This window comes from Neolamprologus brichardi, chromosome 4, assembly GCF_056152115.1.
Source record: "Neolamprologus brichardi isolate AB-2024 chromosome 4, ASM5615211v1, whole genome shotgun sequence".
Taxonomy (NCBI): Eukaryota; Metazoa; Chordata; class Actinopteri; order Cichliformes; family Cichlidae; genus Neolamprologus; species Neolamprologus brichardi.
The window spans coordinates 15,039,525-15,066,833 of NC_142107.1; the positions used below are offsets into that span (position 1 = coordinate 15,039,525).

Consider the following 27,309-nt stretch of genomic DNA (forward strand, 5'->3'; position numbering starts at 1 on the left):
CATGTATTTAAAAAAAAATATTACCATCAATATGAGCATAATTAGGGTCATTGTTACATAAAATAAAAATCACATTTTTACGAGCGCAGCATTTCCAGTGATCCATTTTTAAAAATCTTGTATCTAATTGACTCAGGTGTCATCCTGTTCTAATTTAGTTCTGCAAAAAAAATCTATATGACAAGTTACCAGGTAAATTTGTTGTACTTTACACGTTGTCTGTGGGTAATGACAACCTCTCAGAAGTGGGAACTGACAAATTACGCGAGTAATAAACGTGATTTATGATGGAGTCCCTGGAGGCGCACGGCGCAGCCATGCGACGCAGTACACCGTCCTGTGGGAGGGACAAGGCGGAGGAGGAGAACACAGAGAGGGAGGGAGTGATGGCGAGAGGGAGAAATTGAATTAGAGGAGCAGAGCGAACCTCAGAGAAGACACCACAACAAAACTTCTCAACAGTCAAGCAAGTGGAGCTGCACACTGGCTTGTCTCCGTTTCTTCGCACATGGCTGCCTAGTTCCAGCAGCAACAACGCCTGCAGTCTAAAGTTTTGGGTCTGGAAACAGGTCCCCGCATTGAAAGATGGACCATTTAATAAGGACCTGGTCGCGCTGGAGACTAACACTGTTTCTGTTTGTTCTGCTTCATGTAACAACGACACAAGCGGGTAAAGTATTTAGCTGGACACTCAAATGTACAATACAGATCCTTGAAAATGCAAAAATGTTTTTTATGCCCCCTTATAGCCTTCTGTGGTCTGATTGACGCTTTGTCCCCTTCATCTAAGTTTCCCTGACTATTTTTAAAGACTCTTTTATTGATCACTTAACCTTTAGCCAACACAAAGTTATTAGCGCAGATCTTCACACCTTCATCTTAGATTCAGTTTGGTTCCTGGTGTGTTAGACTCATTTAAATCTTTGCAAATGGTTTGTTGATGCTGCTACTTGTTCTACAGAGTCGCTTCGGGCTGGGATTAAAATTGCAAGCTGACTCAAATGACTTTTAGAAGTTGTCGGAATGCTTGAGAGGTGTGCAGATGATTGTAATATAACCCCCTCTTGCATACGACAGATTAATTATCCGCCTCATTGCACTGGGAGGGTATTTAGCAGCTTTCTCATCTTTTCCTGTTCTTGTTGTATTTTAATCAAAGATATTTCCAAGATTTGAATTGGGCTGTGTCCTTCATGCGTCAGGTGTAAATCAGCGATTTAAGGAGATGTGTGATGTCATGTTTGAGTTTGCTTGTGACCGGCGTCGGTTTACTGTGAAAGAGGGTTTGACGTTGGCTTGCGAATGGCTGAAACACTGCAAGAAGTGGGCAGATTAAAATTCCTTCCATGGATCGGTTTCATGCACACAGATCTTAAATTAATGCACATATTACTACTGCCTTCCTGATTCTGGCACACTTTTATAGTGATGTATTTTATTGCAGACTTGAATCTCAGATCACATTTGCACAGTAACTGATATGACCCACTTCCACTTTGGTGGAATATAATCATTGGACACATTTTCCAGTTATCCACCTGCAAAAAAGAAGACATCTGGTGACTATCAAACAGCTGTATCTGTCTGTCACAGTGTCCAGGCCTTCACATTTGTTGCACTTTCAAAAATAAATAAATAAAAACCAGCCATTGATGCAGCCATTTTAAGAATTGCTTGTTGCCGACATGGCAAGTAGCTCACTTCTAATTGTCACCCACGCAGGTCTCTGGCACAAGTATCATTAACTGATACAGACTACTTCTTTACAAGAGTTGCAGTTTACAGATTCAGTGATGGAGGGATTTTGTGGTCTTTCCAAAGTAGTTACACATATTTTGTTGTCCCTCTTGGTTTTTCGGCTGCACCTACTTTTATGACTGGCAAGATTTTTGGAATTCATTGGCTCAAACAAAATGGTAAATGGACTGATTCTTATATAGCGCTTTTCTACTCTCTCGGAGCACTCAAAGCGCTCTATACAACATGCCACATTCACCCAATCACACCCATTCTCACAAGCACTTTATCTATACTTAGTGCTTTTTAACTACATTCACATTCACACACATTCATACTCCGATGGATGCATCGGAGAGCAACTTGGGGTTAGTATCTTGCCCAAGGATACTTGACATGCAGACTGGAGGAGCCAAGGATCGAACCACCAACCTTCCGATCAGTAGGTGACCTGCTCTACCTCCTGAGCTACAGCCACCCCGTGACACAAGTGGCATTCAGGTGGCACAGCGGTTGTCCATGGTGTCCATTGCTTTCTATTGAGGGTCTGTGAAGTGAGAGCCTCACATGATTAAAAGAGTGAATAGGACATATGGTGGTACAGATATGACAGTCTTAGATATGCACATGTGGCTGATAATGTGTTTGTGTCTTGTGCCTGTGAATTTAAGCATGCATGTGTGTGTGTGTGTGTGTGTGTGTGTGTGTGTGTGTGTTGTGTGTACTGCAGTTCAAGAATGCTTTCCCATATGCTTTCTGTGTGTGTTCGGGAGATGAGAGAGTACTTTGTAGTTATGTTTGCTAACAGGAAGTGCGATGTTCTTGGACTTGTGCACGGTTCATTTCTTTTAGAATCCTCTGTTGTGCTGCCTTGATGTGTTTCTGCTCAGTTTTGTTTTCTTTCTTTTCTTTTTTTAGTCTGCTCAAAGTCTGGGTGTATGGGATGTTTGTTTTTATTTTATATGCCTTATCACATCATTTACATCATCTTGCTCCTCTTGCTTTTGCCTGTGATAGGGGGCAAATTGTGCATACAGCCCCCTCACTGTGTCCCGTTTGATTCAGTCTTCTTGCCGATCCTTCACCAGACTCCCAAAGGATGGCAGCAAAGCTTGTTCGCCTTTGATCCAGCAACAAATTACTGGCAAATGAAAACACATGAAAAAAAGGCTGCTGCATTTATCAGCATAGAGAATGAGAAAAGAGACATTACAGCTCTAGTGTTAGTTCCTGTGAAATGAGTTTAAGCTATTCTAATTGAATCATTAAACATGAGAAGTGTTAGATATGCTGATGTCTGTCCTTACTTGCTGATGCTGCAAGTATCACATCAAAACTGCTTCTCTGACATTGTGATGAAGCAGACTGTTTGGAATTCCCCCAAGTGTTTCATCTTTAGATATGATGCCTATACACTTTGTGGTGCCAAACCTCAATCTATAGTTTTCAATGGACATCTGGCTTCCAGAAACTCCCTTCCCCTCAGGCTTCTATGACTCTGAGTTCCTGATCACTGGATGCTCCAAGCAGCTTTTTGGGAGACTAGCTGGAACGGCTTCCTGTGGACTTGCAATAAACAAACATCAAATGAGTTTCCTTTCTGTCCATGTATCCTCGCATGTCATTTATCCACATTTCCGAACTTCAGAAAAGTTATTTCAAAATCATCCATCACGTGCACCATCTCTGAATAATCATTAAGAGTTCCTATTAAAGTAATTTAAAACCATATACGACCACTAACATTGGAGTAATCTTGGTCTCTGAGTTCCACTTATACTGTTTCTCTGGAGCAAAAATGAAATAGTCATGTCTGTACCTGTATTACACATAGTTTGTGAATATTTTATTTTATAATACTGTGTTCTGCTTTGATTTTTGAAACCCTGTTGCTCTCCATAAAGCTGCCTTAATGTTATGTATCAAAGTCTAGATGACAGCTTGTGTTTGAAACTAAAATGGGCTTGGTCATGCATAGATGTGCATGTTTTTCCCTCACTATTGCCCAGGGCTTGATGATTTGAATCAACAAGGACCATTGTGAGCCTTGCAGTAGAGAATGGATCTACATTAGTGAAAGAAAGTCCTGACAAGCCTAGTAGTATAAATGTGTGTGTGTGTTTCTATGTATGTTTGTGTGTATTGCTTGTCCAGTTATGGGCCTTCACGGGCAGGTGTTTTCTCTATGGGCCAAACAGCTTTTGGCCTGTTAGCCTGTCGTGCTGTGAGCAAACATGAGCAAAACAAACTGTGGAGACTGAAGAATGTGGTACTGATGTGAACTGGAGCAAAATGTGTAACTGGATTCCACCATTTAGTGTCAACACAAAAAGCATTACTGGTGTGGGCATTAGCCCAAACAACCACATATGCCCAGTGACCTACATTGACAATCAGCAGTGTTGTTGTAATATTTGTTTCCGTTCACCTGTTTGGATTATTTTGAGTGTAGACTTGAGATAGATCAAGTTCTTATTATGAAGAGAGCATATGATAGATACCCGGTTTACATAATACATGCTTAAGACAGAACACTTAATATTCAATTAGGTTGTCCTCTTTACTCACATCCTTGCTTTGATTGACCCCATTAATAGGACTTCCTAACTCGTTACCCCTGAGAAAATGATTAACAAAAATTCCCAGCCACCATCTGTGCAACTGCTGACTTGACACGCTCCTAAACCGTCAGTGATAACCAAAAGCAGATCTATAAACACAACAAATTCAGTGTAATAAATATCTCTGCATTTTTATGCGCTGCAGGCTTTCAAAATAATACTTTGACTTGACTCTGACCACACCCATCATATTGACAAAATCCAGCCAAAGACATACAGACAGGCATTGAAGCTTCTGCCAAAAAACCAAAATGACAATGACGTTCCCCACCCCCAAGGTGTATCTTAGAGCAAATTTTGCCATGATGACACTGTGAAACACATTTTCTTAGACAATCACATGCTGTGGAAAAAAAGCACTTAAGTTGGCACTGCAGGGTAACAATATTTATTCATACATCTGATAAGGAGGACTTAGGGTGTTTGTTTCTGGTGCCCTTTACTAAAAAGTCTCTTTGTGGGCTGTTACACATTTCTCTTCATAGTCAACCTTTATTTCGGTCACCAGTGTGATGACTTTATCTTGCCCACAGACAAGCAGCCAGACAGACAGACATAATCCTATCACCCACAACATTTAAACCATTGCCATGTTGTATAAATGACACAGATCATCTTGTTCAAATGCAGTAGTCTTCTGCAAATCCTTGAGTCCTTGGTCCTGGTATTCGTGTGGGATACTCTCACCTACACATTGCTCCAGACCAAACACAACCCCAAAGGCAAAGGCATTCTCTCAAAACAGCAGCTTCCCCAGCATTAAACAGCGCACCCTCCACAACTCAAAAATGGCACAGGGACAGCTTGAGGAACACAACAAAAAGCCCAAGGCACTGATCCAGCCTCCAGATTCCCCAGATCCTAAGCTCAGAGAGATTCAGCTGAATGTGCCGGAACAAGCCTGATCCACACATGCACACAGATCTCTAAAGGTCCTTTGACTATGACTGATGATTTAATGGCACGAGAGATATTTAGTCAATAGTAGGTTGTTGTGGCCTCAGTATATAAGCAATGCCCAAAGAATGAAAAAAAAAATGCTTTTGCAGTAGTTTGCACAAATGTATTCTTGTGCTTCAGTTACTTTTATTTATAAGCAAATGAGTAAAGTGTTTGACACAGTAATTAATATGGTGAGAGAGAAATTGTTCCAAAGGCAGTGTTCCAAAGTGCTTTTCTCTTCCTCTGGGAATGTTAAAGCTAGAACTGAGCTACAAACAGTTTTTGTCTATTCTGCTGTGACTAGGTGTGCAGACAGTTTATTATTCTTTTTTTGTGCTTGCGTGTCTCTTCCGCATGCATTAGCTCTCTGCAGCTCAGAGAGTTTCTGTCCACACACAGTCGTGACCCAGACAAAAGGTCACACCAAGTCTTAATTAGATTAAAGGCTATTTTTCTTGCAGCCACGGGGGAAAATGTGTCTGGATTTATTCAACCACTGTGTCTGTCATCATTTTCAATACCATTCAATATTTTACAACATTTCCCATTTTCTGAAGAAATTCTGTCACAACAGCAGATTTCGTGGTGAGTTGGATTTTAATAAATAGATTTTAGATGGATTTCATATACCCATCTAAAAAGAATAATTTACTGGCTGTGTATTTCAGCTTCATGTGCACATGTTTTCTGTCTCATTTGTTATAGGCTACATCTGAAAAGTATTTCAGTCTTTAAATGTGAGATTCTCTTCCTCCACTCATCTCAGGGTGTGGTCCAAGATACTATGGGAAGTTCTTATTGCTGAGATTTGTTTCTGGCTGCATTTCTTTTAAAAAGTCCCCAGTTTCAGGATTCAGTACTTTTTGACAGAGTAGTGTGTGTGTGAGGGGTATTTTCAAGGATGGTTGTGAGCGTAGGTGGTATGAGTCATGGAGAATGTCTTTGGAGACATTTGCTTTTCAAACACAGAGAACACATTATGTCGATCTACGACTGAAGTGGTGCTAAGTTGTATGACCGCAGGCGATGGAGAGATTATGTCAAGTGTCACACAGCCAGAGAAGACACAGAGAGATGTGGATTGTTTGGCTGTATTTACATGGGAACTCTGAGTTGGACTGCAGAGCTTTTTACTATGAGGAAAACTGTGCCTGTCACTCTTGTGGGGCAGACATGGTGTTCTCAAAGATAAAAGTACAAACAAACAAAAAACCAGACTGACAAGTGTCTTACGACATTGAACTGTATGCATTTATATGGATGATTATGTATCATCATATGGTGTTCAGTGCATGTTAGCTGTGAGTATTCTCAAAAAAATGCCTGGTGTCTGTGCAATTGCTGGACATTTCAGCCCTTTTCCAAACAGTCTGACCTTTTGGCGTGATTGGAAAACATTCTGAGTCATCAGTCCTTTGAGAATTTCTGATGCTGTTTCACAGCACATTCAGCCAAATGGTGGGGACCGTTTTGTTTATCAGTAGCCCGTACCAGATGTTCTCTTTTATGCTCAGCTAGTCTTCCCAAGTTTCTGTAGAATTAACATAATTTGAAGGGTGAGGTAAGGGCACGAATACTGCAAAGCATAATGAGATGCGAGCAGAACCTGTTCAGACAGTCAGTGCTGCAGGATAGGTAAGGAGGATGCAAGAACTGACACAACTCAAGGTGACATAAGAGACTCCAAAGCAGGGAATAGATAACATTCTTTCACTGATCCAGACTTCATTTGGCAATCTTCCACCACTCTTAGTTCTTCCTTTTATGCCAGATAAGGTGTGAGGTGAAATAGGGATAGTCATCCTTAAATCTATCAAGCTGTAACAGTAGTGAAAGTTTGATAGATTTAAGGACATAGGAAGTCAGGACAGTGACTTCCTATGCCCTCTGAGTCAGCTTACCAAACAGATCCATGGCTATTTTTTTCTCTTTCTTTCAGTGTAGCCCATTAAATTGATGGATGGATCCTTTTCGAAGGAGTTCCTGCAGCTTGTCTCAGAGTTTTCCCTGTGGCATTGTTGTGTTTTTTCCACTTTTCTTTGTTATCTTGTGAAAGTCAGAGGTCAAGAGTCTCCTGTCAGTCCATACTTAAAAAAATGTTTGGAATTGGGTAACAGCTTTAAGGCTCATAGTGATTAGAGGAAAAAAAAATCTTCCATGACTCAGTAGTTGCTTTATTAAATTAATCTGTGGATGGTAATTTAACAATTGTGCCCAAAAGCAAATTATATTAGCTTACATTGGTCATTTTGTCAGGTGCTGGTCTAAATTCTGCTGACAGAATGTTACAAATCCTCTATAATTAAAACCACAAGACTTTAGTTTAAAACATTATTCAGACTGTTCCAAATATCATTGCCTCATGACCTCGCATCCTCAGACAGAGGAACATTGTGTGTATACTGGATTTGGACTTACTTTTGCAAAGGAAATTGATTTGCAGTCAGGAATCAAACAAGGCCACACCAGAGCAATGAAGAACTCTCTTGGGATTAGACAGAGAATCTACCAATTCAATGAAATACAAACATTAAGGATTAGATCCCAGACATGAGGAGAAGTCCAAAGTAAACTTTGTAGGTGACCTGCTCTACCTCCTGAGCTACAGAAATGTAAACGCTTAACTATTTAGTGAGAATTTAGCTGGATGAAAAAAGGGGACTCTAGAGTGCTATGTCTTTTGCTTCTCCATAGGCAGTCAACAGAGAGTTTTTGGTCATCCATCCATCCTTCATTGGCTTCCCTTCATTGGCTTCCTGTTAAATCCAGAATTGAATTCAAAATCCTGCTCCTCACATACAAGGTCTTAAATAATCAGGCCCCATCTTATCTTAATGACCTTGTAGTACCATATCACCCTATTAGAGCACTTCGCTCCCGCTCTGCAGGCCTACTTGTTGTTCCTAGAGTATTTAAAAGTAGAATGGGAGGGAGAGCCTTCAGTTTTCAGGCCCCTCTTCTGTGGAACCAGCTTCCAGTTTGGATTCGGGAGACAGACACCATCTCTACTTTTAAGATTAGGCTTAAAACTTTCCTTTTTGCTAAAGCATATAGTTAGGGCTGGACCAGGTGACCCTGAATCCTCCCTTAGTTATGCTGCAATAGATGTAGGCTGCCGGGGGATTCCCATGATGCATTGAGTTTTTCCTTTCCAGTCACCTTTCTCGCTCTCTATGTATTAACAGACCTCTCTGTGTTGAATCATATCTGTTATTAACCTCTGTCTCTCTTCCACAGCATGTCTTTTATCCTGTCTTCCTTCTCTCACCCCAACCGGTCGCAGCAGATGGCCGCCCCTCCCTGAGCCTGGTTCTGCCGGAGGTTTCTTCCTGTTAAAAGGGAGTTTTTCCTTCCCACTGTCGCCAAAGTGCTTGCTCATAGGGGGTCATATGATTGTTGGGTTTTTCTCTGTATCTATGAAGCGCCTTGAGGTGACTTTTGTTGTGATTTGGCACTATATAAATAAAATTGAATTGAATTGAATTGAATCCAACCATCAATTTGCACCATGGTGTGGTGGTTATAGGTTGTCATTGATGTCGCGCGGCAAGATGTTTTGGTTTTGACTTTACTAGTCGGCTACTCTGTACATGGATTCACTTTGGCTTTCTATCACAGTCCAAAGACACGTTAGGCTACTTGGTGGTTCTGGATTGGCCATTAGAATGAATGTGAGGATGAATTGTTTTCTGGCATCATATGGTCGACTGGTTGCATGTTTAAGGTTCAGTGTGCCCTATCTCTTCTCCTATGACAGCTGTGATTGGCTCCTGTAACGCTGAACTGCACATGCAGTTAAGAAAATTCCTAGGTTTTTTTGGTGACTTGCTTATATTAAGTGTCACAAAGGTAAACTGGTTATAACGAGTTCATTTTGGGAGCAAATTTAACCAGCAGGACAGCCCAAATAATTTTTTATTGATCACATCTCAATAATAATTCAAAGAGTCTTGCTATGCTTTTCCTATCCATCTGTTTATTGCCTCTCTCAGCACCTGATCCTGTAATATACTGCCAAATCTGTGATTAACAGATTTGGCCAGTTTACTGCAGAGGACTCAAGTAAGTGAAATGTAAAATTTGAGGTAATTTGGATTAGTGGTGATTTCATTAATGGAGTCTTCTCTTTCTCACTTGGCAAGAAAATAGTGGAGTCTGTCGCTAGGCATCATCAAAGGAAAATGAACAATATATGTTAAATTCACTGTTCAGATCATGTGCTTAATTTATTACGTCACTCTTCTCTGCCTAATTATACTCACGAGTTCAAATTAAAAAACACGTTTTTCTAATATTTCTTTCAAAGTAAGCAAAATCTTTAGAAGGAAAGCTGAGCTTAGTAAATATCAAATTTATAAATTAATAGTACAACTAAATGCATTTTTTTGTGTATTTTCAATAGTAAGTATGGCTATAGATGTTAGTGTGCAGGGCTTAGTAGAAGAGAAGCTGTGTGTTGTAATGAAGTCATTTAATAAGTATCAGTATAAATGTATTTTTGCAGGAAATAAATAAATAAATTAATTGATTAATGCAATATTACATATGTAATGGTACATGTAAGGTTTACATACATATTAACACTTCCATTAGCCATTTGTCATTATTTTTCAACCTGATGGTTGTACGCAGCAAAAAGACATACAAGGTAATATGAAATTAATACAATTATAGTGTTAACTCAGGTACCTCTAACATATTTCTGTGATACTATTGTTGATAATTTTGCTAAGTATTGAGGAAAACTCTTAAAACGTTGCACAGTGAAAATAACAAGCACTAACACAGCCTCCCTAAAGATATGAGAATATGAGAAACTGAAAACCACAACCAGAAATTTGCAACAGGAAGGAATGCCAGTCCTCAATCAGGTTATAAGTGTGGGCAGTGTGTGGGAGTATAACAGTGCAAAGTTTCTGTTGAAAGAAGATAGGACCTTCTGTAACTACTTAATTTACAAAGCTTGTTTAAAACTGCGCATAAATGCAATATTTAATCTTTGAGATCTTAAACACTTTTAGATCTGTCCTTTTTGTTTTACATTGTTCAAGCCTGGCTACTAGCTTTACAACCCTGTTGCCATGCTGGCTTTCTGAGAGGGTGAGCTCTCAGAGCTGATTTGAATAAAGGATGTATGCTATGCAAATAAATAATGGCATAAAATGTAACACAGTGTTTTTTCAGTAAGCACTGTCTGGACAACAGTAAACTCATTCCATATGTTTAATTAACAAGGAGATAAAAGGAGAGTTCTGTACACGGGACAAGAGCTTCAGGAGGCAATTTGGGTTTAGGATCCTCATTTCAGATGCCTGGAATGCTAAGTGCTGAGTGGCTCTCTCTAGCAGCTGGTGGGGGACTGGCTGCACACAAAGCTCTGATCCTGGCTAATGCTCATAGCAGCATTTTATCAGCGGAACATCTAAAATTACACGAACAGCATACTGCAAATACAGCACAGGCTCATTATAATGAGAGAGACTTTATACTGGAGTACATTTCATATCCGTCAGGCCAAAAGTTGCTCTGCTTATTGCAAATAAGTACAATTTAATAATATATGCGTTTACATGGCAACAAATTCTTATTTTTCAAGATTTTTCTTGCTTGATGTGGTAATGAAGTTTAGTCCATTTAGATTTCAACAGCTTTGGAATGAGTCATTTTACTGTGATCAGGTACCGTCATGGTATTAATCTGATTTCTTTGTCTATTGTTCAGATAAGTGCAAAGGGAATTTTATGGGAATAAAAGAAGTGTCACCCCGTTACCAAAATTAATATTAAAATTAGATATCTTACTTAAATATGTTTAAGTAATGAATCACTGATGAACTAATTTAAACCAGTGAATTGTTCAGTGTGATAAACAAGATGGGGGGCATATTGCTGCTAGCTGCTACACGGTCAGTGGTGTGCAGGTGTCAGCTGCCAGGTGTGCTAGAGCAGGATTATGGTTAGGCTTTGTACTACCCCAGTCCTATAATAACACCCACAGTAGTCTGGCCACCTGCCGCCACATCTCAGAGGAGCTTTTCTCTTCCGACTCCTAGGAAGCAGGAAGGCTCCACACTTTCAAACAAGCTTCCAGCCTCATTAAACCCTGCCTTTCAGCTTGGTAGCAACCAGCACTTAACTCAGCCAGACACAAAAGTGCTGTCACACTGGCAGAATTTAAGTTTTAAAGTGACAAGCAAAAACACAACCTCCACTCAGCATGTTTATTATAGTTCTTTATACAAGAATACAGAAATAAAGATTAAAATATGGAAGCCAGGCAAGTTAACATCACCTTGTTGAAAGAGAGAAAATTAGCTTCAGTTTATGAGAAACAAAAACCCACTAAATTGTTTTATCTGATGTAGAACTATAGACGGATGGCTAATTTCTTATCTTTTCTTTCACTTCCAGCTGATTCCATCGATGTTCTGCAAATGCTGAAGCTGTCAGAGAACATGGAGGGGGTGTCCTTGGAGGCTGGTCTCTGCACCAGCAGGAGAGACACAGAGGAGACAGACCTGGCCTACAGGATCAAAAAGATCCAGCTCAGTGCTCCCACCAAACAGCTCTTCCCTGGTAATGGCCTATTTTTTTCCTACAAGACCTTATACAGAGTTGTTTTTCAATGTAATATAAAGAAAGAAACGTTGCAATTTTCCAAAGAAACAAGCAGAAATCACTCAAATGTGTCTCAGCTTGTTTCAGCAAAACCACGAGAGATATGAACAAACTGCACGTACTGCTCCTCCTGGGCTGACGGCTTTCATTGGCAATAGTTTTAACCATTATTATTTCTACTCAGTTGTCACTATAGTGAGGGTGAGGGGTCCCTGCTGTGCTCTCTCTTGTATGACTTATCAACTCTCTCCTGTTCTCTCCTCTCTCCCTTCAGATACCACGTTTCCTGAGAATTTCTCCCTGATGACTACCATGCGAGCTAAAGAGGGCTCCCAGTTCTTCCTGCTTTCGCTGTATGATGACCAGGGAGTACAACAGCTGGGGCTCGAAGTAGGCCGGTCACCTGTCTTCCTATATGAGGATCAGGATGGGCAGCCAGCACCAGAACTGTACCCCATTTTCAAGAAGGTCAACTTTGCTGATGGAAAGTGGGTAGTTTGAGGGCTGATTTCTTCTACATAAGACCTATTAAAATTTAGAGTGAAGGTGATTTGTGTGTTTGGTAGATCAAACCAGCGCACCAGCGTAAATGACATTAACTGCATTTGCAACAACTTTCTTAAACCTTAAACAGACAAAGCTTATACCTCAAGCCCAAAGTGTGTTAAGTTTCCCTTTATCTTTGTTTCTTTCAGATGGCACCGGATAGCCTATAGTGTGCAGGATAAAACTGTGACCCTTTACTTGGATTGCAAGAAAGTAGAGACCGTTGAACTGCTGCGAGGGGACAATGCTGTAGTCAGCACAGAGGGTGTCACTGTGTTTGGGACACGGCTGCTGGATGAAGAAATATTTGAGGTAGGGCATTATGAAAAAATAAAGCTCAAATGTTTCTATAGTTTTTCAGGCAGTACAATTTTCTGTTTTGTTTTTTTAATTTGTTTGTTTTGGAGTTTTTTAGTATTCACTCAACATTTCTGCACATCCGTTGCAGACAAAAAATAAAAGTTTGAATAGATTATTTTTATGTTGGCTATGAATTGTTCCTCTAGTCTCCACATGCTAAAATGTTCTTGGGCAAAACATTGCATCCCAGAGTTACTTGAGGCAAACCATGCAGTCAATTTCTATCAAGTGTGCATTCTTTGTGCATTAATTTATTGAGGTATACAAGTATCTAGTTTCACTGATATGCAATGCAATGCAGGGCACATTGACAAGATGACCTTATTTTCATTTGCATGAGTTGTTCGTGTTTGTGAGCCTCTCGAACTTCTTAATGTTTCATACTAATACCAATTTAGCTCTTTAATGCCTAAGATGAGTCTATCTACCTGTCTGTCTGCCACAATATAGCATTCATTTCAGCCTGTGATGACAGGGCACTAATATTAATCAAGTGCTATTGAACAGAAAAAAGATAAAAAGAAATGTGTTTCAGAGGAAGTAGAAAGGAGATATGACCAGTTTAATCAAGCCCACCTCAAATTCAATAATTATGCATTTCTTGAGGGGGGGTTGCCAGCATATATCTACCTGAAACAGCTGGTGATTTAATCCTTGTTCAGTTACAAAGATTTGTTCACATGTATCAATATGCATGGAAAAAGGAGAAGCCAAAAAAGAAACCCATAACAAAAAAACTTGTGTTTTTTTATTCCTCTGTTTTGTCATAAATAATTCTGCGTGCTTTCCATAACAATACACAACCCCTGCCCCATTGTCATTCCCAATGAAGCTCCACTCTAAGTCTCTCATCCACAGCATAAAATAGAGACGGGCTCAAGCCCCTTCCCCTGCTATATCGCCAGGGCTTTGTCTCTATTCAGCGATGGAGCAAAAAAAAAATTTAAAAAAGAGAAGGTATAAGATGTTAATTTTAGTAGAGGTATAAGTTATACAGTTGGGTTAATAAAGTAGTTTTTCTTCTCCATCAGCGACCTAAGAATACTACACAGTCTGCAAAAAGGAAGACTGCATCTGAAATTATGAACATCCAGAGGAAGGGTTATTATAACTTCATTCTGTCTTTTTTTTTTTTTGACATATAGAAACAGATTTCCTCATACATAATCAATAACTAATTCCTTAACCCTGTCCATACATTTTTTAATCTTTCCTGTGCAATAATCTAGTTGACCATCTCATGTTGTAAGTCACTCTTTTTTTTCCTTCCTACCCTTTCCTCTCAGGCATTTCAGTTGTTAAATTATTTTATATCCCCACTTCAGTTAAGAAATGTGTCTCCTTGTGGGCTCTATAAATTTCCCTGTTCAGAAGCAATGGAGACTATTTAATCTCTGGCTTCGCTCCAAAAACACTCCCATGCTCTTATTCGTCTTCGTTTGTGAAAAGTTATGATGATGATACCAAATTTGTGGTGATGACTAATACTCTTCAGACCATCCTTAATCAGATCCATCCTTTACTTTAATACATGCAATTTTTGTGGTCACGTGTAAGGAAGCGTGCAATCAGCTTAGTCTATCAGAGTCTTTAAATCTTGTTTGCTGTAGAGCGTTAAGTAACCCAAAATAATTTGTTCAACTTTATATTTTTGTTGATACAAGTGTCGATAAAAGACACATTTCTCACATATGTTATCTGATTATCAAAGTTGTACACCTTGGGTGAGGCTGGTGCCACAAGGAAAAAAAAATTAAGTAGGCTGACCTTTGGCCCTCTGTTCCCAGACCCTGGTTCTGGGGAGGAGGTCAGTGTTCCAGCCCAGTTCTCCCACCGTGGGAGATCAGCGTGGGAGCATGGAGACTTTGGTCAGCCACTAATGTCTCTATTGCTTCCAGATTGCTTACAAATGACTGCAGAAATTTTGCATTCATACCCTGCTCTTTATAGGAAAGCAAATTTTAGGTCTGACTGGACTCCTTTTTGGCTGCTATGTGCCCTGTTTGTATGTCTCCAACATGCTGACTGCTCAGATAAAATCCAGCCCAGTATTTATTTGTTAGGAAATTCAGATTCTTTCTGTCTCGCTTAGTACAGGAAATAAGAAATATTTTTGGCTCTGCTTGTAAGGCATGTTGAAACAAAGTTTTGTCAAGCATATCTTTAAAGTTTAGCTTTATTGAAATGCTTACCAAAGGCATACATAGATTTACCATTAAAAAATAGAGAAGTATTAATCAAAGTCTCTTTAAGTCAAAGTTAATTTTGTCTCGCTAATGACTCATAGCTGATGATAGTCAGATGTTTTTGGTTAGACATGAGCATCTGTTAGTGTCAAAATGCAGTTTTGCAGTGAGATCGCTTATTATATTCTAGCTCCTTCACTCACACAAGATTATGACTCACACAAGAAATCTGATTAGGCGAAGGCTGGACAACTCCACAGAGAAGGCCTGGTTACTTGTGATTTGGTGAAGATTATTGGCTATCTGGCACAACACACCCTATATGAGACGGCAGGGGGAAGTGGAGTGGACTTTTAAACATTAATGAGCCTGTGCCTACAGTGACATGTGTGACAACATGAAAGAAGATTGGGCGTCACTGGAAATTTGCAGGTTCAGCTGAGGTGCACTCCTTTTTCAACACGCCCTCACATAGCCTCTTTAGATGTCCTTGCCCCAACCTAAATGAATAATGGCAGCGTACACACGATTTGGTGCAACACTCACTTGCTGTGTTTTTCAAGAAGAGAGGGCTCCTGCTAGGCAAGAAAAACAGGAAAACTTGTCTGTGGAAGCATTTCCTTTGATCTTGAATTGAGATTGGATTAGATTGGATTAGCTCCTTTTTGCCTTCTCTTGCTCTCTCTCCATCTCCCTGCAGCTCTCACTCTCTCTCTCTATCACACCTTAGAGTGCAATAATTTTCTTTGCTTGACATGGGCTTTTGGCCAAAACAGGAAGAAAAAAGGGATAAATGGATAACAAATCCTTTCATGTTTAATACATTAAAGCATAAATGACTGTTTGAACAGTCATTCCTAGGATTACAGTTTTGTTCACGATGATCAAGGCTTTGCATAGACATGCACTGCTGATTTGAGTTGTGCTGGAAGAAATATGAGGCGGTGGGTAAAGGAGAAGTGATGTGTTTAGATTTATTTCACCTCTGGCAGCTAAATCTTAATTAAAGAGATTACAACGGGGCTACAATTACCACAAAATCAAATGCTTAATCTAACTTAATTTATTATAAATGGTTGCCCAACTGTCCCTGGACACATTTCACCAGGCAGTATGTTTGCTATAGCGTGTCAGTTACATAGATTTGTATCACTAATTCAATCAAAACCTTATCAGCCACTGTCCTGTGGGGCTGGCAGCACTGTGTTTTTTTGTCAATTACTCTCTGATCCATGTCTCAAAGAAATTAGCCCCACAGCTCCTATTCTTTTACTATTGAAGCTTGTGTTTGTTATTTTTGTATTTATTCATCCTTTAAAATGTTGTGATCTCAGCCAAAAAATAGTTAAAATATAACATTTTCTTAAATATTTTAAATATCTTATATAATTTTATTTAAACATTATTTTTGATACTTTTCTTGATACTATCTGTATGATGAGTATTCATTGGCATTATAAACTAATTAACCTTGTAATTTCAGTACAAGAAGGACTGATGTGAAATATGATGTTGATAGAAGTTTACAGTTGTCTTGCGTTTAAGGCCGCTAAAGCCAAAAAAAGACTCTGGGTTCAGTGCTGCAGGGTACAGCTATGCTGTCTCTCTGTGTGTCTATATATACACTCTGGCATTGCCCACAGGGCAGGATGGGAAGTGAAAGGTCCCGACGGGGGGCGGCGGTAGAGAGCTGCTTGACTGTTTCGTGCACACATTTGGGCCCCTCATGGGGTTATGGCCAAAAAGAGGTCCAATAGTCAGTAACAATTTTACTGTTGCTGACATTTTGTGGCACTCCTTTACAACACTCTGCTTTACATTTAGCAATGTAGCCAGATGTTTTCATAGCATCTGTCAAGTTGGAGTGTTTAATTTCTATTTTCTGTTCCATCCCAAATGTCATTTCAGCATGCAGTAGCAGCTGCATGATTTCTTTATTTTTTATTATTTTTTTCAGGGAGATATTCAACAACTGCTGATTGTGGAGGACGGCGAGGCTGCTGCCAACTACTGTGTAAACTACATACCAGACTGTGACTCAGCTTTGCCCTATCACAGCCAAGCTCTGAACCTGCAGGAGGTCAGTACTACCATTGAGAGGAGGTGATGCCTACTGGAAAAATGTTTGACACTTCAAACTTTACAGTGAAGCCAAGCTTTTGGTGACCTTAAATAACTGTAGAATCCTGGCTTATGTTTTGGTCTGAACATGAAGGCCTGGAAATTTTTAAATGTTGTACATATTGTGTCATTGTCTTTTTTTCATAGTAGCCCAACATTGTGTATTAATGCTTAAGCAGTATTATGAAATTCTGCTTCTTGCCCTAATGGCAGGTCTCTCTGGCTGCCAAACACTTAATTCACAGCCAATCAGTTAAAGAAGCAAAAGCACACAGCTACATGTTTCAAAGGTTCTGAGGGCTTTTAAAAAGAGACTTGGACGATTACCACAGAATAGGGCAAGTAAGTGTATCTTCTTTTAAATGCAGCCAGCAGTGGAGCAGTTCTATGGTCAGATGCTCTTTTGGCAAAATAGACAGTGCCAGAAGCTCATAACTCAAATATGATATAATAGCTCTTCCTTTCCTTAAGGGATGTATCTGTCATAGACATAAATTACTGTATATGTCTTTGGTGCTGTATGAAAGATAGAGATAAGATGAAAGGAAGGAAGCAGCTGTATGTGTGGGTTTCATGAACCACACGCAATGTTTTCTGTGTTTGTCTATTTTTTGTGCGTATGCCACATGAACATAGGTGAAAAAATTATGAATGCACAACTTGTTGAGCCAAGCCACTGATGATCATGTAAGAACAGTTCATTAATGGGACTGTGTGTCCATTTCGATAGTCATCCAGCTGGCTTTTAAAGAGCTACAGCTGAGCAATGAACTCTTGAGTCCAGAATATGTCAGCATCTGTCACTTCACTGACCTACTTCCCATCATTCTCCCTTACACGCTGAGCTTGTTTAAAAGTGGATCTAATTCATGTCGCTGATGTCTTTTACAGACTTTGCCTACAACATCATTTTCAGGCAGGGGCCATTCCTAACACTGACATGTAACGGACGTCAGTCTGGAGCAGGGGTGGGCACTTAATTTTCCCAAGGGGCAACATGAGAGACTACGGCTGCCTTGGGGGGTGCAGTCCTTCACATTTGTTCACTTAGTAGAGAACACTTTTTGCATATAATTAACACATTTGTAGCATTAAAGGCACTGTGACCTCTAAGCACACAAGTAAATATCAAGTGAATGTGTTTTTTTAGAATCTATATTTGTGTATTCCTTCTCATTTCATATTTTGTGTCAGGCTTTTATCAGCTCATTGGAACTTACAGTGGGCATCTGTAAGGGTGTCATGGGACCTGATTACATTTCTTGGCTTTCCTGAAGCAGGCTATTTCTATGATTTTCATTTACAGCAGTGTTTGTTTTTTTCTCCATCCTCCATCTATGTCCTCATCTTGCATTCTACTTTTTCATAAAAAGACCTCCCAATATGGGTCTGATGCCTTGATGCAAAGTGACCAGCCAGCTGAACCAAAGGAGGCCCCCAAAAAGGAGAAGAAAGGAAAAAAGGACAAAAAGAAGAGGGATAAAGGCTCTAAAGGCAAACGTAGAGGCAAGGGCAAGGGCAAGAGGGGATCCAGAAAGAAAAAACACGAAGAGGAAGCTCTGGAGGAAGGCTTCCTTAGAGTTTCCACAACACTGCCTCCATATCAAACCAGGGGAACTTTTCACGCAACTAAGTTGCCAGATATTAAGAGTACCCTAGAAACTACCATTCCAACTGATGTTTTCTACAAGACCTTCACGGAGATACCAACACATGAACCTGACTTCACAACTGAAGCCTCTACTTTCATACCTGTGTCAAAGGTTACCGAGGAGGTAGACAAATTTGCCTGTAGATGCTGTCCGTTCCAATCCCTCCCACTATTTGCAGCTCTAACCAATCACTCCCCTAATATTTAGAGAGCACCTCTTCCTCCTCTCACCTCCGCAATCACTTACCACCACTATGTATTTGTCTGTTTATAATTTGCACATAAACTAATTTGTCACACTCACACTGTTTCTGTTGCTGCAGCAGCCTCTCTCATGCTGTCACATGAATCTGATGTAGTCTGTCAATTAATAACACTGTAAACACTGTAATTAACTGCACACCTGTAAGCTTTTATCTTGGTTAACCAGTGTACTCCCATATAATCCACCTGTTTTGCTAACATCCATGTGGTACAATGCAGTGTTTTTATTAGGCAGTGCGTGGCACAGAGACATGCCCAGTGCCGCCTGGTTAATCTCTGCTCTGACTCACTTAAGTCTGTGTGCTCGCCTGCAGGAGGACACACCTGTAAGGGAACCAGTGGTGGAAGAGTATGAAGATGACCTTTTAGAAGACCTTTATCATAATCTCTCAGTTTCCACAGTAACAGTCGGCCCAAATGTTACTGAATATGAGGTAGGTTAAACGCAAACGCAAGAAATGTCTTCAGCACAGCATAGAAACACTGTGAGGTTATTTGGTTTTCACTACACCAGTCGCTAATAGTTTGTTATTCCTTAACAGATTCTTGAATATGAGGATTTCAAGAATGATACAGAGTTAGAGTATGAGGAGTATGAAATGTACGAGGATGGCTTTGACTTTGCAGAGCGGGAAAGGGCTCAGACATGGGATGGAGAGGTAAATCTCACAGTGACCTCATACATCAAGTGAGTGGTGATGTTTTCAGTTGCCTGTGTTAAGTGATTTCTGACAGTCCGCATCTATTCATCTTTTACCCCTCCTCAGGGTAACCTCAGAGCAGAGAAAGGCCAGAAGGGAGAGCCAGCTATTCATGAACCGGTGAACTGTTACAGACTTTTAATGAATAGGCTAGTAGTTTGGCTATGAGTATGGAAAATAACTTGATACTCTCCATGTTTTTCTAGGGTACAATAGTGAAAGGACCCCCAGGGCTACCAGGGCCAGAGGTAAACAAATTCCACCTCAACTTTTCAGATGAGGTGCAAAATGCTGAGATTTTCAGTGTTAGACATTGTTTGTTTTTGAACAGTAGTTAGTATGTAGAATTGACATATATACCCAATTAGCGATTAAACGATTATTGCGTTTATGTAAGCAAATATGGACTAAATGTATCTTCCACAGGGGTCTCCTGGACCAGCTGGTCCAGTAGGACCTCCAGGACCCAGGGGAGATCCCGGTGACTTGGTGAGTGAGGTTTAGGACTTGGGTTCACTCGTTAAATGTAGGGTGAATTAGTTTGACCTCAGTCTTTTCCATCACCTGTGAGACTCAACTCTGAATTTAACTGTGACCTTAATGTGAAACACATCAGCAGGATCAAGATGTCCTGGCTTGCTGAAATGAACCTGCAGGAGTTCAGGGATTCATTTTGGCTCACAAATGTTGTTGTCTATGATTCATCATAGAAAATATGCCAAATTACATACAGAGACACCAGCAGATGCTCTGTGATTAGCATGAGTAGCAGAAAAAAACAAATTGAGTGGATGAATAAATGCTACTGCAACCACGAAGGAAAATTATCTTGCAGTCACACCTGAATCTTAATGCCACAAAGGCAAACTGACAAGCAGCACTAACAACATTCCTCCACCTTAGTGTTCACCTTGGCTTGATCTTTTGAGGAACTGCAGCTGAACAGTTATTTGGTATTACATTTATTCCTATCACAGGATAATTTGACACTTTTGTAGAGATAGAATATTTACTGGATTATTTTAATAGCCTAATGCAAATGCAACAACCCTTCTTCTTCACAGATTACTTATCAGATCTTTACTTATCACATATAATGCTTTTGGATAGCTTAACATTTATTCTAAGTATTACAAATGAAGATGTGAAAAGCATTATGGTGATACTCTACTGATGTTTGTGCTCCAGCGTTGCTTTGACATAGACTTACACGGACATTATCTTTAATGCACTATATAACACTTACTCAAGTCCACTTTGTCGACATATACTTCAGCAAATCATTAACACGTATTTTATTGGCTATTCTGAGCGTGTTGTTATAAGCAAAATTGAGCAAAAGCTCAATTGTAAATATTTCTAATTATGTGTCACTGTTGGAAATGGTTTAAAAATTCAAGACTAAAGGCAACATTTGGAAAAATATCATTGATTTATTAAAATATTCATTCAGTAGTCAGAAAATATAAAACAACTCACACAATGTGTATACAGAATGTAAAGTCTTGTGTGTGGATGTGCATGTGTGCGTTTGTGAGACAAGCTGTAGAAACAGAGCAACATTTTTTTTTCAAAGAGTGGATTGTTTTCCTCTTCATCTAGCTTCCAAGTGTTTCTCTTACTTTCTCCCAGTGATATGCTGTACACACCATTGAACTTTCATGATTTCACAGGACATCTTCTTGACTTGCCTTCATTTCACAAGCTAAGTCACAACTGGATCTTGTGACATTTTAACCCCTAATCTTAAAAACAAAACCCATCCTCTTAAAATTCTCTCAATCTCTACTCTCTCAATCTCACTCACTCACTCTTATGCTTGATGTCAAGCTATTTTTCATCCCTTTCCTGTCTTCACTTTTCAGGGTCCCCCAGGACGGCCTGGTCTTTCCGGGGCTGACGGGATTCCAGGCCCTCCAGGAACACTGTTAATGCTACCAGTAAGACCTTAAACACACTGAAACATGCCCACGCAAACGCACAAAGAATACACTTTTTCCACATGTGGTGTAGTGGTAAGACCACAAGGGGGGGCTGTGTGACTGAACTAGCTTTATGCTTGGGAAATCTGAGTGAGTCAGTGAGTAGTGACTTCTGCTTGTCATTGCCTCCAGTTTCAGTTTGGAGGTGATTCCCAGAAGGGCCCAGTGGTGTCCCCCCAGCAGGCCCAAGCACAAGCTATATTGCAACAGGCCAAGGTATAGTTCAAAGAAGCAAATTCACAATACAACATTACAGCATACTGAGATTTAGTTCTCCATCAGAATATTTTGTAGCATGTAGCAAGTCAGTAGGTACCTTCTTTAGCTTACATAAAGCATAATGTTGTTTTTCTTTCAGATGTCACTCAGGGGGCCTCCAGGCCCGCTTGGTCTTACAGGGCGACCGGGCCCATTGGTATGAATCTTGCTCTCTGACCTTTATCAAATTTGCATCATATCTCAAGGGCTCCTACGTCCTCTACCCCCAGCTTTAAACTCTATCTGACCAAGCTCAATCTCATGTCTCTCTTTCCCACCCTAACCTCATCATTACGCTTGCTCTGTATATTTAAATTGAGAAATTTGTCTGTATTTCCAAAAAAAACCCCAAACAAACAAAAAACAACCAAAAAAAAACAAGAGATGGAAAAATGAAACAATTTTTAGATGATTTATTTTCAGTTCATTCTTAATTTTTTGGTTTGGGTCTATATTTGAGGAGTATGTTTGTATACGTTAGGGGATGGCTGTAGCTCAGGTGGCAGAGCGGATCAGCCACTAACCAGAAGGTCGGTGGTTCAATCCCAGGCTGCTCCAGTCTGCATGCCAAATATCCTTGGGCAAGATACTAACCCCATGTTGCACTCCGATGCATCTATCGGAGTGTGAATGTGTATGAATGTTAGATGCTTAGAAGTGCTTGTGTGAATGGGTGTGATTGGTTGAATGAATTAGCTGTATAAAGCGCTTTGAGTGCTCGGACAGAGTAGAAAAGCGCTATATAAGAACCAGTCCATTTACCATACGTGTATATACATTTGAAAAAGTTGAGTTTCCCCTCTTTGTCATGTCATGCATGACCTTTTATTTCCCAGGGTAATCCAGGTTCCTCTGGGCTCAAAGGAGAACGTGGAGAAAGTGGCTCTGCTGTAAGACTAGACATAATTTTTACCTCACGCCTACCTTGGATTATAGCCTCTTTGTCTTTTTTGTCATGGTATTGATTTCCATTTGTCCTCTTGCCTTCCTTTTAACACCTTTTCCTATTTGTCTTGCTCTCTTCATTTGTCATGAAGGGACCACGCGGGTTGCCAGGCTTCCCTGGAATTAATGGGAGGCCAGGCAAGAGGGTGAGATATCTTAAATATTGGACATTTAAGTGCTGAAAACATTTATGTCTACAGCTTGTGTAAAAAGTATTTTGTAGTGTAGAGTGGCCTACGGTGAATCAGATCTGGATGTTGTATCTCATAGGGCCGTGCTGGAGCGGACGGTGGTCGTGGCGTTCCAGGTGAAACTGGCACAAAGGTGAGTTTTTTGTAATTATACTGAACTGCCCTTCAAATGAGCTACACCCAGTACACACACATTTGGCTCTTCTACAATCTCGTTTAGATTGTGTGTTTGTGTGAATGCTGCATTGTAAGTTGTAGGATGATATTATTGTTGTTCCTGTTAACTTTACTTGAATTCATTGTCCTGTTTCCATGAACACAGTAACACACATGTTTAGGTCTTAAACAATAACAAACTATCTCCACTTGCAAGAGTAAGCCTTTAGGTGTTGAGTGTCCCCCAGCTTATTATACGTTACTGACAACAAGGCAACTCAATATATAAGAGCTGCAGGAAGCGCTTAGCAAATAACTCAGTCTTCCCTGATGTGTCTGACAGAACAGCAGAGTCTTTATCAGTCAAAGCAAGCATTTTAGCAGACCTACAGCTAATCTTCACACTTTCTCTTCCCGATGCACACTCTGAGCAGATGGGAGGCTCTGCCAGGGGAGACTTTCACTACAATTCTGCTAATGTTTACACATTACCATATGTGTGTGTTTCAGGGTTTAATGCACTTGGTTCTCTATTACTTTGCAGGGCGACAGGGGTTTTGACGGCCTCCCAGGTCTCCCAGGAAACAAGGGGCACAGAGTGAGTTACATTTGGCTACTTGATACAGTCACTGTACTTCAAGCACTTAGTCATTCAGACACCAACATGATAACATAGCATGCATGAATACCTTACACATCGTATAGCAGATGTTTATTTCCATTATGTGACCGTAATGGTTGTTGTGACTTCTGTGATGACAGGGTGCACTAAAAAAAGCATTCGCTATAAACAGAACATACCTAAACATCTTGCGGCTTGTCGCTAATGCTTTTTTCTTGTAGGGGGACAGAGGAAAGCTTGGTCCTCAGGGGCCTGTGGGGGAACCAGGAGAGAGGGTAAGTGTGCAATGCCTCTCAAAATTTAATTTCACGCTGAAAATAGTTTTTCTAATTTTTCTGTTATGGAAAGTTAAAGGGAAGGTCTTCACAGAGCATTAAATAAAACCATTTATTCAGTTAACCAGGACATATCGAAGCAGACTTCACAGTAGATGAAAGGTCTATATTATAACTTCCTGCTTTTTTTTATTTCCGCTTGGCTAGCCTGAGTTCATTTGGTAACTTCGTTTGCAAAATACATAAAAAAGCTAGTAATACAACCCTGCAATAGAATTGAAAATATGAAAGATAGAAGCTCTGTCAGGATAGTATCCATTTATGCAAGCTGGCGGGTAAGGTTTGAGAGGGCGGTCTATTAGTCTTTGCTCAAAGATAGTTGAGCCTTATCTGTCAGGCAGTGAATTTCTTTAATGAGCTATTTCCACAGATTATGTCTCTGGGGATATAAATGTATCCCTGCCTAAGGTTGAGTAAGAAAGGCACACAAAATCTGTGTCGAATGTGTGTCCTTCCTTTTATTTTAGGGATCTAATGGACCTGTTGGGCCACGAGGGCAACCAGGCGAACCTGTGAGTATCCACATACAGAAAAATAAAATGTGATATTGTTTATATATGTAGTTACACATCACAGCATGTCTCTAACGAAAATATTTATTTTGTAGTGTTCCTCGACGGGACAAATTCTTGATTCAAAGGATGCATTAATCTAGTCTGTGCTTTAAACGCTCTTTAATACAGAAATAAAACAAAAAACGACTAAAACAGAAACCGATTTCTCCAGCAAACCCAGAGGGGATTGCCGGTGATTACTTTATTTAGCAGTTGACTGAAGTTTCTGCCCAAAGCATACAGCAGAACTTACACAAGTATAAACTGTGCTGCTTGTATTTCTCATGTACAGAAACACTGAACAATAGCGCCTAGTTAAAAACACTAGGACAGTCACACCTTATTAAAGTAACACTGTCACAGGGTTCACCTTTGCATTATAAGCGAAAAGGTCACTGAAAAAAGGCATCTCAAATACAAAGGTATAGCATTCTAGTTCTGTCATAGAGATTATACCTAGAGATTACTATAGGATCCCTGAAAGATTTTAACAGCACCACTGAAGAGGCTGTCGTTTTTGTGCATCTGCAGTGAACATTGGTTAATTGGTTATGAGTCACACTGTCTTTCTCCCCGTAGATGAGGTTAGGGCTCAGCAGGGTTCTGTCCCTCCAAATGGATCACTGAGTGCAGGAAGAAACGGAGCGCAGTAAGACATGTTGGGAAAACTGTGCTCAACTACAAAGCCGTAGGAGAGGAGAGGATTTAACTGTTGATGAGAGCGAGGAAGATAGAAAAAGTGACACAATAAGAGACAAACACAAGACAGAAATTTGTTTGGCGGTGAATGAGATAAGAGAGATGGAGTGAGGAAAGTGGAAAGAGAGAGTAGGAGAGAGAAGAGATAAAATCCTGGCCTGAATGATTATATTTCCATATCAATCACTTCCCAGGAGATCACAGATGTGGCTTTGGAACAGGTGGCTTGGCCAGCCTACAAAGAGGGAGGCTGACAAAAACAGAGCACACAAACACACTCATGCTAACAGGCTAGCACAGTCTCCGCGGCTAGCACATACAAAGCAGATGCATGCACACACACACACCAAAGTATATTATGTCTCTCCTTGTTTTTCTCCCTCTCCTTAGTTTTTATTCATGATTTAGTATTCCACTCTCATTCAGTCTCATCATGAATGCAGGCTAGCTGCTGACTATTTGCTGTGTTTTGTCTCCAGGGTCCTCGAGGTCTTGTTGGGCCAAGGGGGCCACCTGGCCCACCTGGGCAACCGGTAAGTCAACATCGACTGAATTACAGGATCAAAGCTATTCAGCTGCTTCAACTCTATAAAGGCCTCTCTAGTGCATGAATCATCGATATGCTTCTAAGATGGACAAGAAAACTGTCGAACTATCTCCATATTTTGATTAAACTTTGACATTAAATTTGCCGTTTTCTAACATTTATTGACATGCATTTTTTGTCAGGGAATTCAAGGAACTGATGGAGTACCAGGGTCAAAGGGCAACCCGGTCAGTCACATCTTCGCAAACCTACTATTATGTACCAATGATTACTGGCTTTATTTACACTAGAAAAATCATAGCAACTTAGGTTTAACTGCTAATGGAAATATTAACCAGTCATGTGATGTCATTGGACCAAGATCATGAGAGGACAGACTGTATGATCACCAGGGTTTCTTGTTCTTAGGGTCCAATTGGAGAGATGGGCCCCCCAGGTCAACAGGGGAATCCTGGAGTGCAGGTATTTCATCATCAGAAAAGTTACTTTGAGAGTTAATCACCTCAGTGTTACACAGTTGGCATCGAGAATGCATTTAGAAACTCTTTTTCTGTGCATGAAGACTTGTTTCTTTGCATTGTTACTCCATCTCAAGGTTTACTTGCTCTTCTCTAGGTTTAAAAAGTATATTTGGCCTTTTGGGCATATGAAAATTAATTATACATTTGCATGACTCAATAAAGGATTCAATATAAGAGGCTGTTTTGTTAGTTAATGAAAGGACTGTTTCAGTAGAAACAACATTTTGTACCCGACAGCAACAAAGTGTCATTTTAAAATGCAGTCAATGACATTACAGTCATGTAAAGAAGTGTTTGTCATATTTTCAGATAGATCATATTATTATTTACGGCTCTTACATAAATGCGCCATATTAAAAAACACAGAGTCATGCAAATCTAGGCTCCCAGCCGTCTCCTAAACGCAACACTTAACTTGATTGATGCTTTGTTTTGGTGTAGGGCTTGCCTGGGCCTCAGGGTCCCATTGGATTGCCAGGAGAGAAGGTAGGTAGCATGTCTCTCACTTAATTTCAAAATTAAAGCTGTGCCCTTATGAACCCTGACATCACACACTCAAAGGAGACAGGCTGAACAGGGGAATATGACCAAGCAACTTCTGGCTCCCATTCAGGCAAGGTGGAGCTAGACAAGAAATCAATACACAAGAAACACACACAGGCATAACAGACACCTGGGACAGCCTTGGGTGCTGCACATCATAAAGCCAGACTAATAAAAGAAATAATAAAGACTTGGTCACAAATACAATAT

The 27,309-nt window shown here is 40.1% G+C and overlaps 1 protein-coding gene across 1 annotated transcript in view; it reads left to right on the forward strand.

Moving 5' to 3' along the window:
• Nucleotides 1-395: 395 nt before the first annotated feature.
• The window catches only part of col5a3a (collagen, type V, alpha 3a), a 47,557-nt gene continuing 20,643 nt past the window's right edge, over nt 396-27,309 (forward strand). Inside the window, exons 1-24 of the mRNA XM_035910902.2 lie at nt 396-670; nt 11,711-11,875; nt 12,192-12,405; nt 12,613-12,775; nt 16,967-17,089; nt 18,504-18,905; nt 19,360-19,479; nt 19,588-19,704; nt 19,813-19,866; nt 19,953-19,994; nt 20,173-20,235; nt 21,612-21,686; nt 21,861-21,944; nt 22,087-22,143; nt 22,823-22,876; nt 23,024-23,077; nt 23,202-23,255; nt 23,823-23,876; nt 24,122-24,175; nt 24,703-24,747; nt 25,968-26,021; nt 26,218-26,262; nt 26,444-26,497; nt 26,998-27,042. Of these exons, the coding sequence (XP_035766795.2) occupies nt 586-670; nt 11,711-11,875; nt 12,192-12,405; nt 12,613-12,775; nt 16,967-17,089; nt 18,504-18,905; nt 19,360-19,479; nt 19,588-19,704; nt 19,813-19,866; nt 19,953-19,994; nt 20,173-20,235; nt 21,612-21,686; nt 21,861-21,944; nt 22,087-22,143; nt 22,823-22,876; nt 23,024-23,077; nt 23,202-23,255; nt 23,823-23,876; nt 24,122-24,175; nt 24,703-24,747; nt 25,968-26,021; nt 26,218-26,262; nt 26,444-26,497; nt 26,998-27,042 (2,277 nt within the window). The 5' untranslated portion in view covers nt 396-585. The remainder of the gene's footprint in view (nt 671-11,710; nt 11,876-12,191; nt 12,406-12,612; nt 12,776-16,966; nt 17,090-18,503; nt 18,906-19,359; nt 19,480-19,587; nt 19,705-19,812; nt 19,867-19,952; nt 19,995-20,172; nt 20,236-21,611; nt 21,687-21,860; nt 21,945-22,086; nt 22,144-22,822; nt 22,877-23,023; nt 23,078-23,201; nt 23,256-23,822; nt 23,877-24,121; nt 24,176-24,702; nt 24,748-25,967; nt 26,022-26,217; nt 26,263-26,443; nt 26,498-26,997; nt 27,043-27,309) is intronic.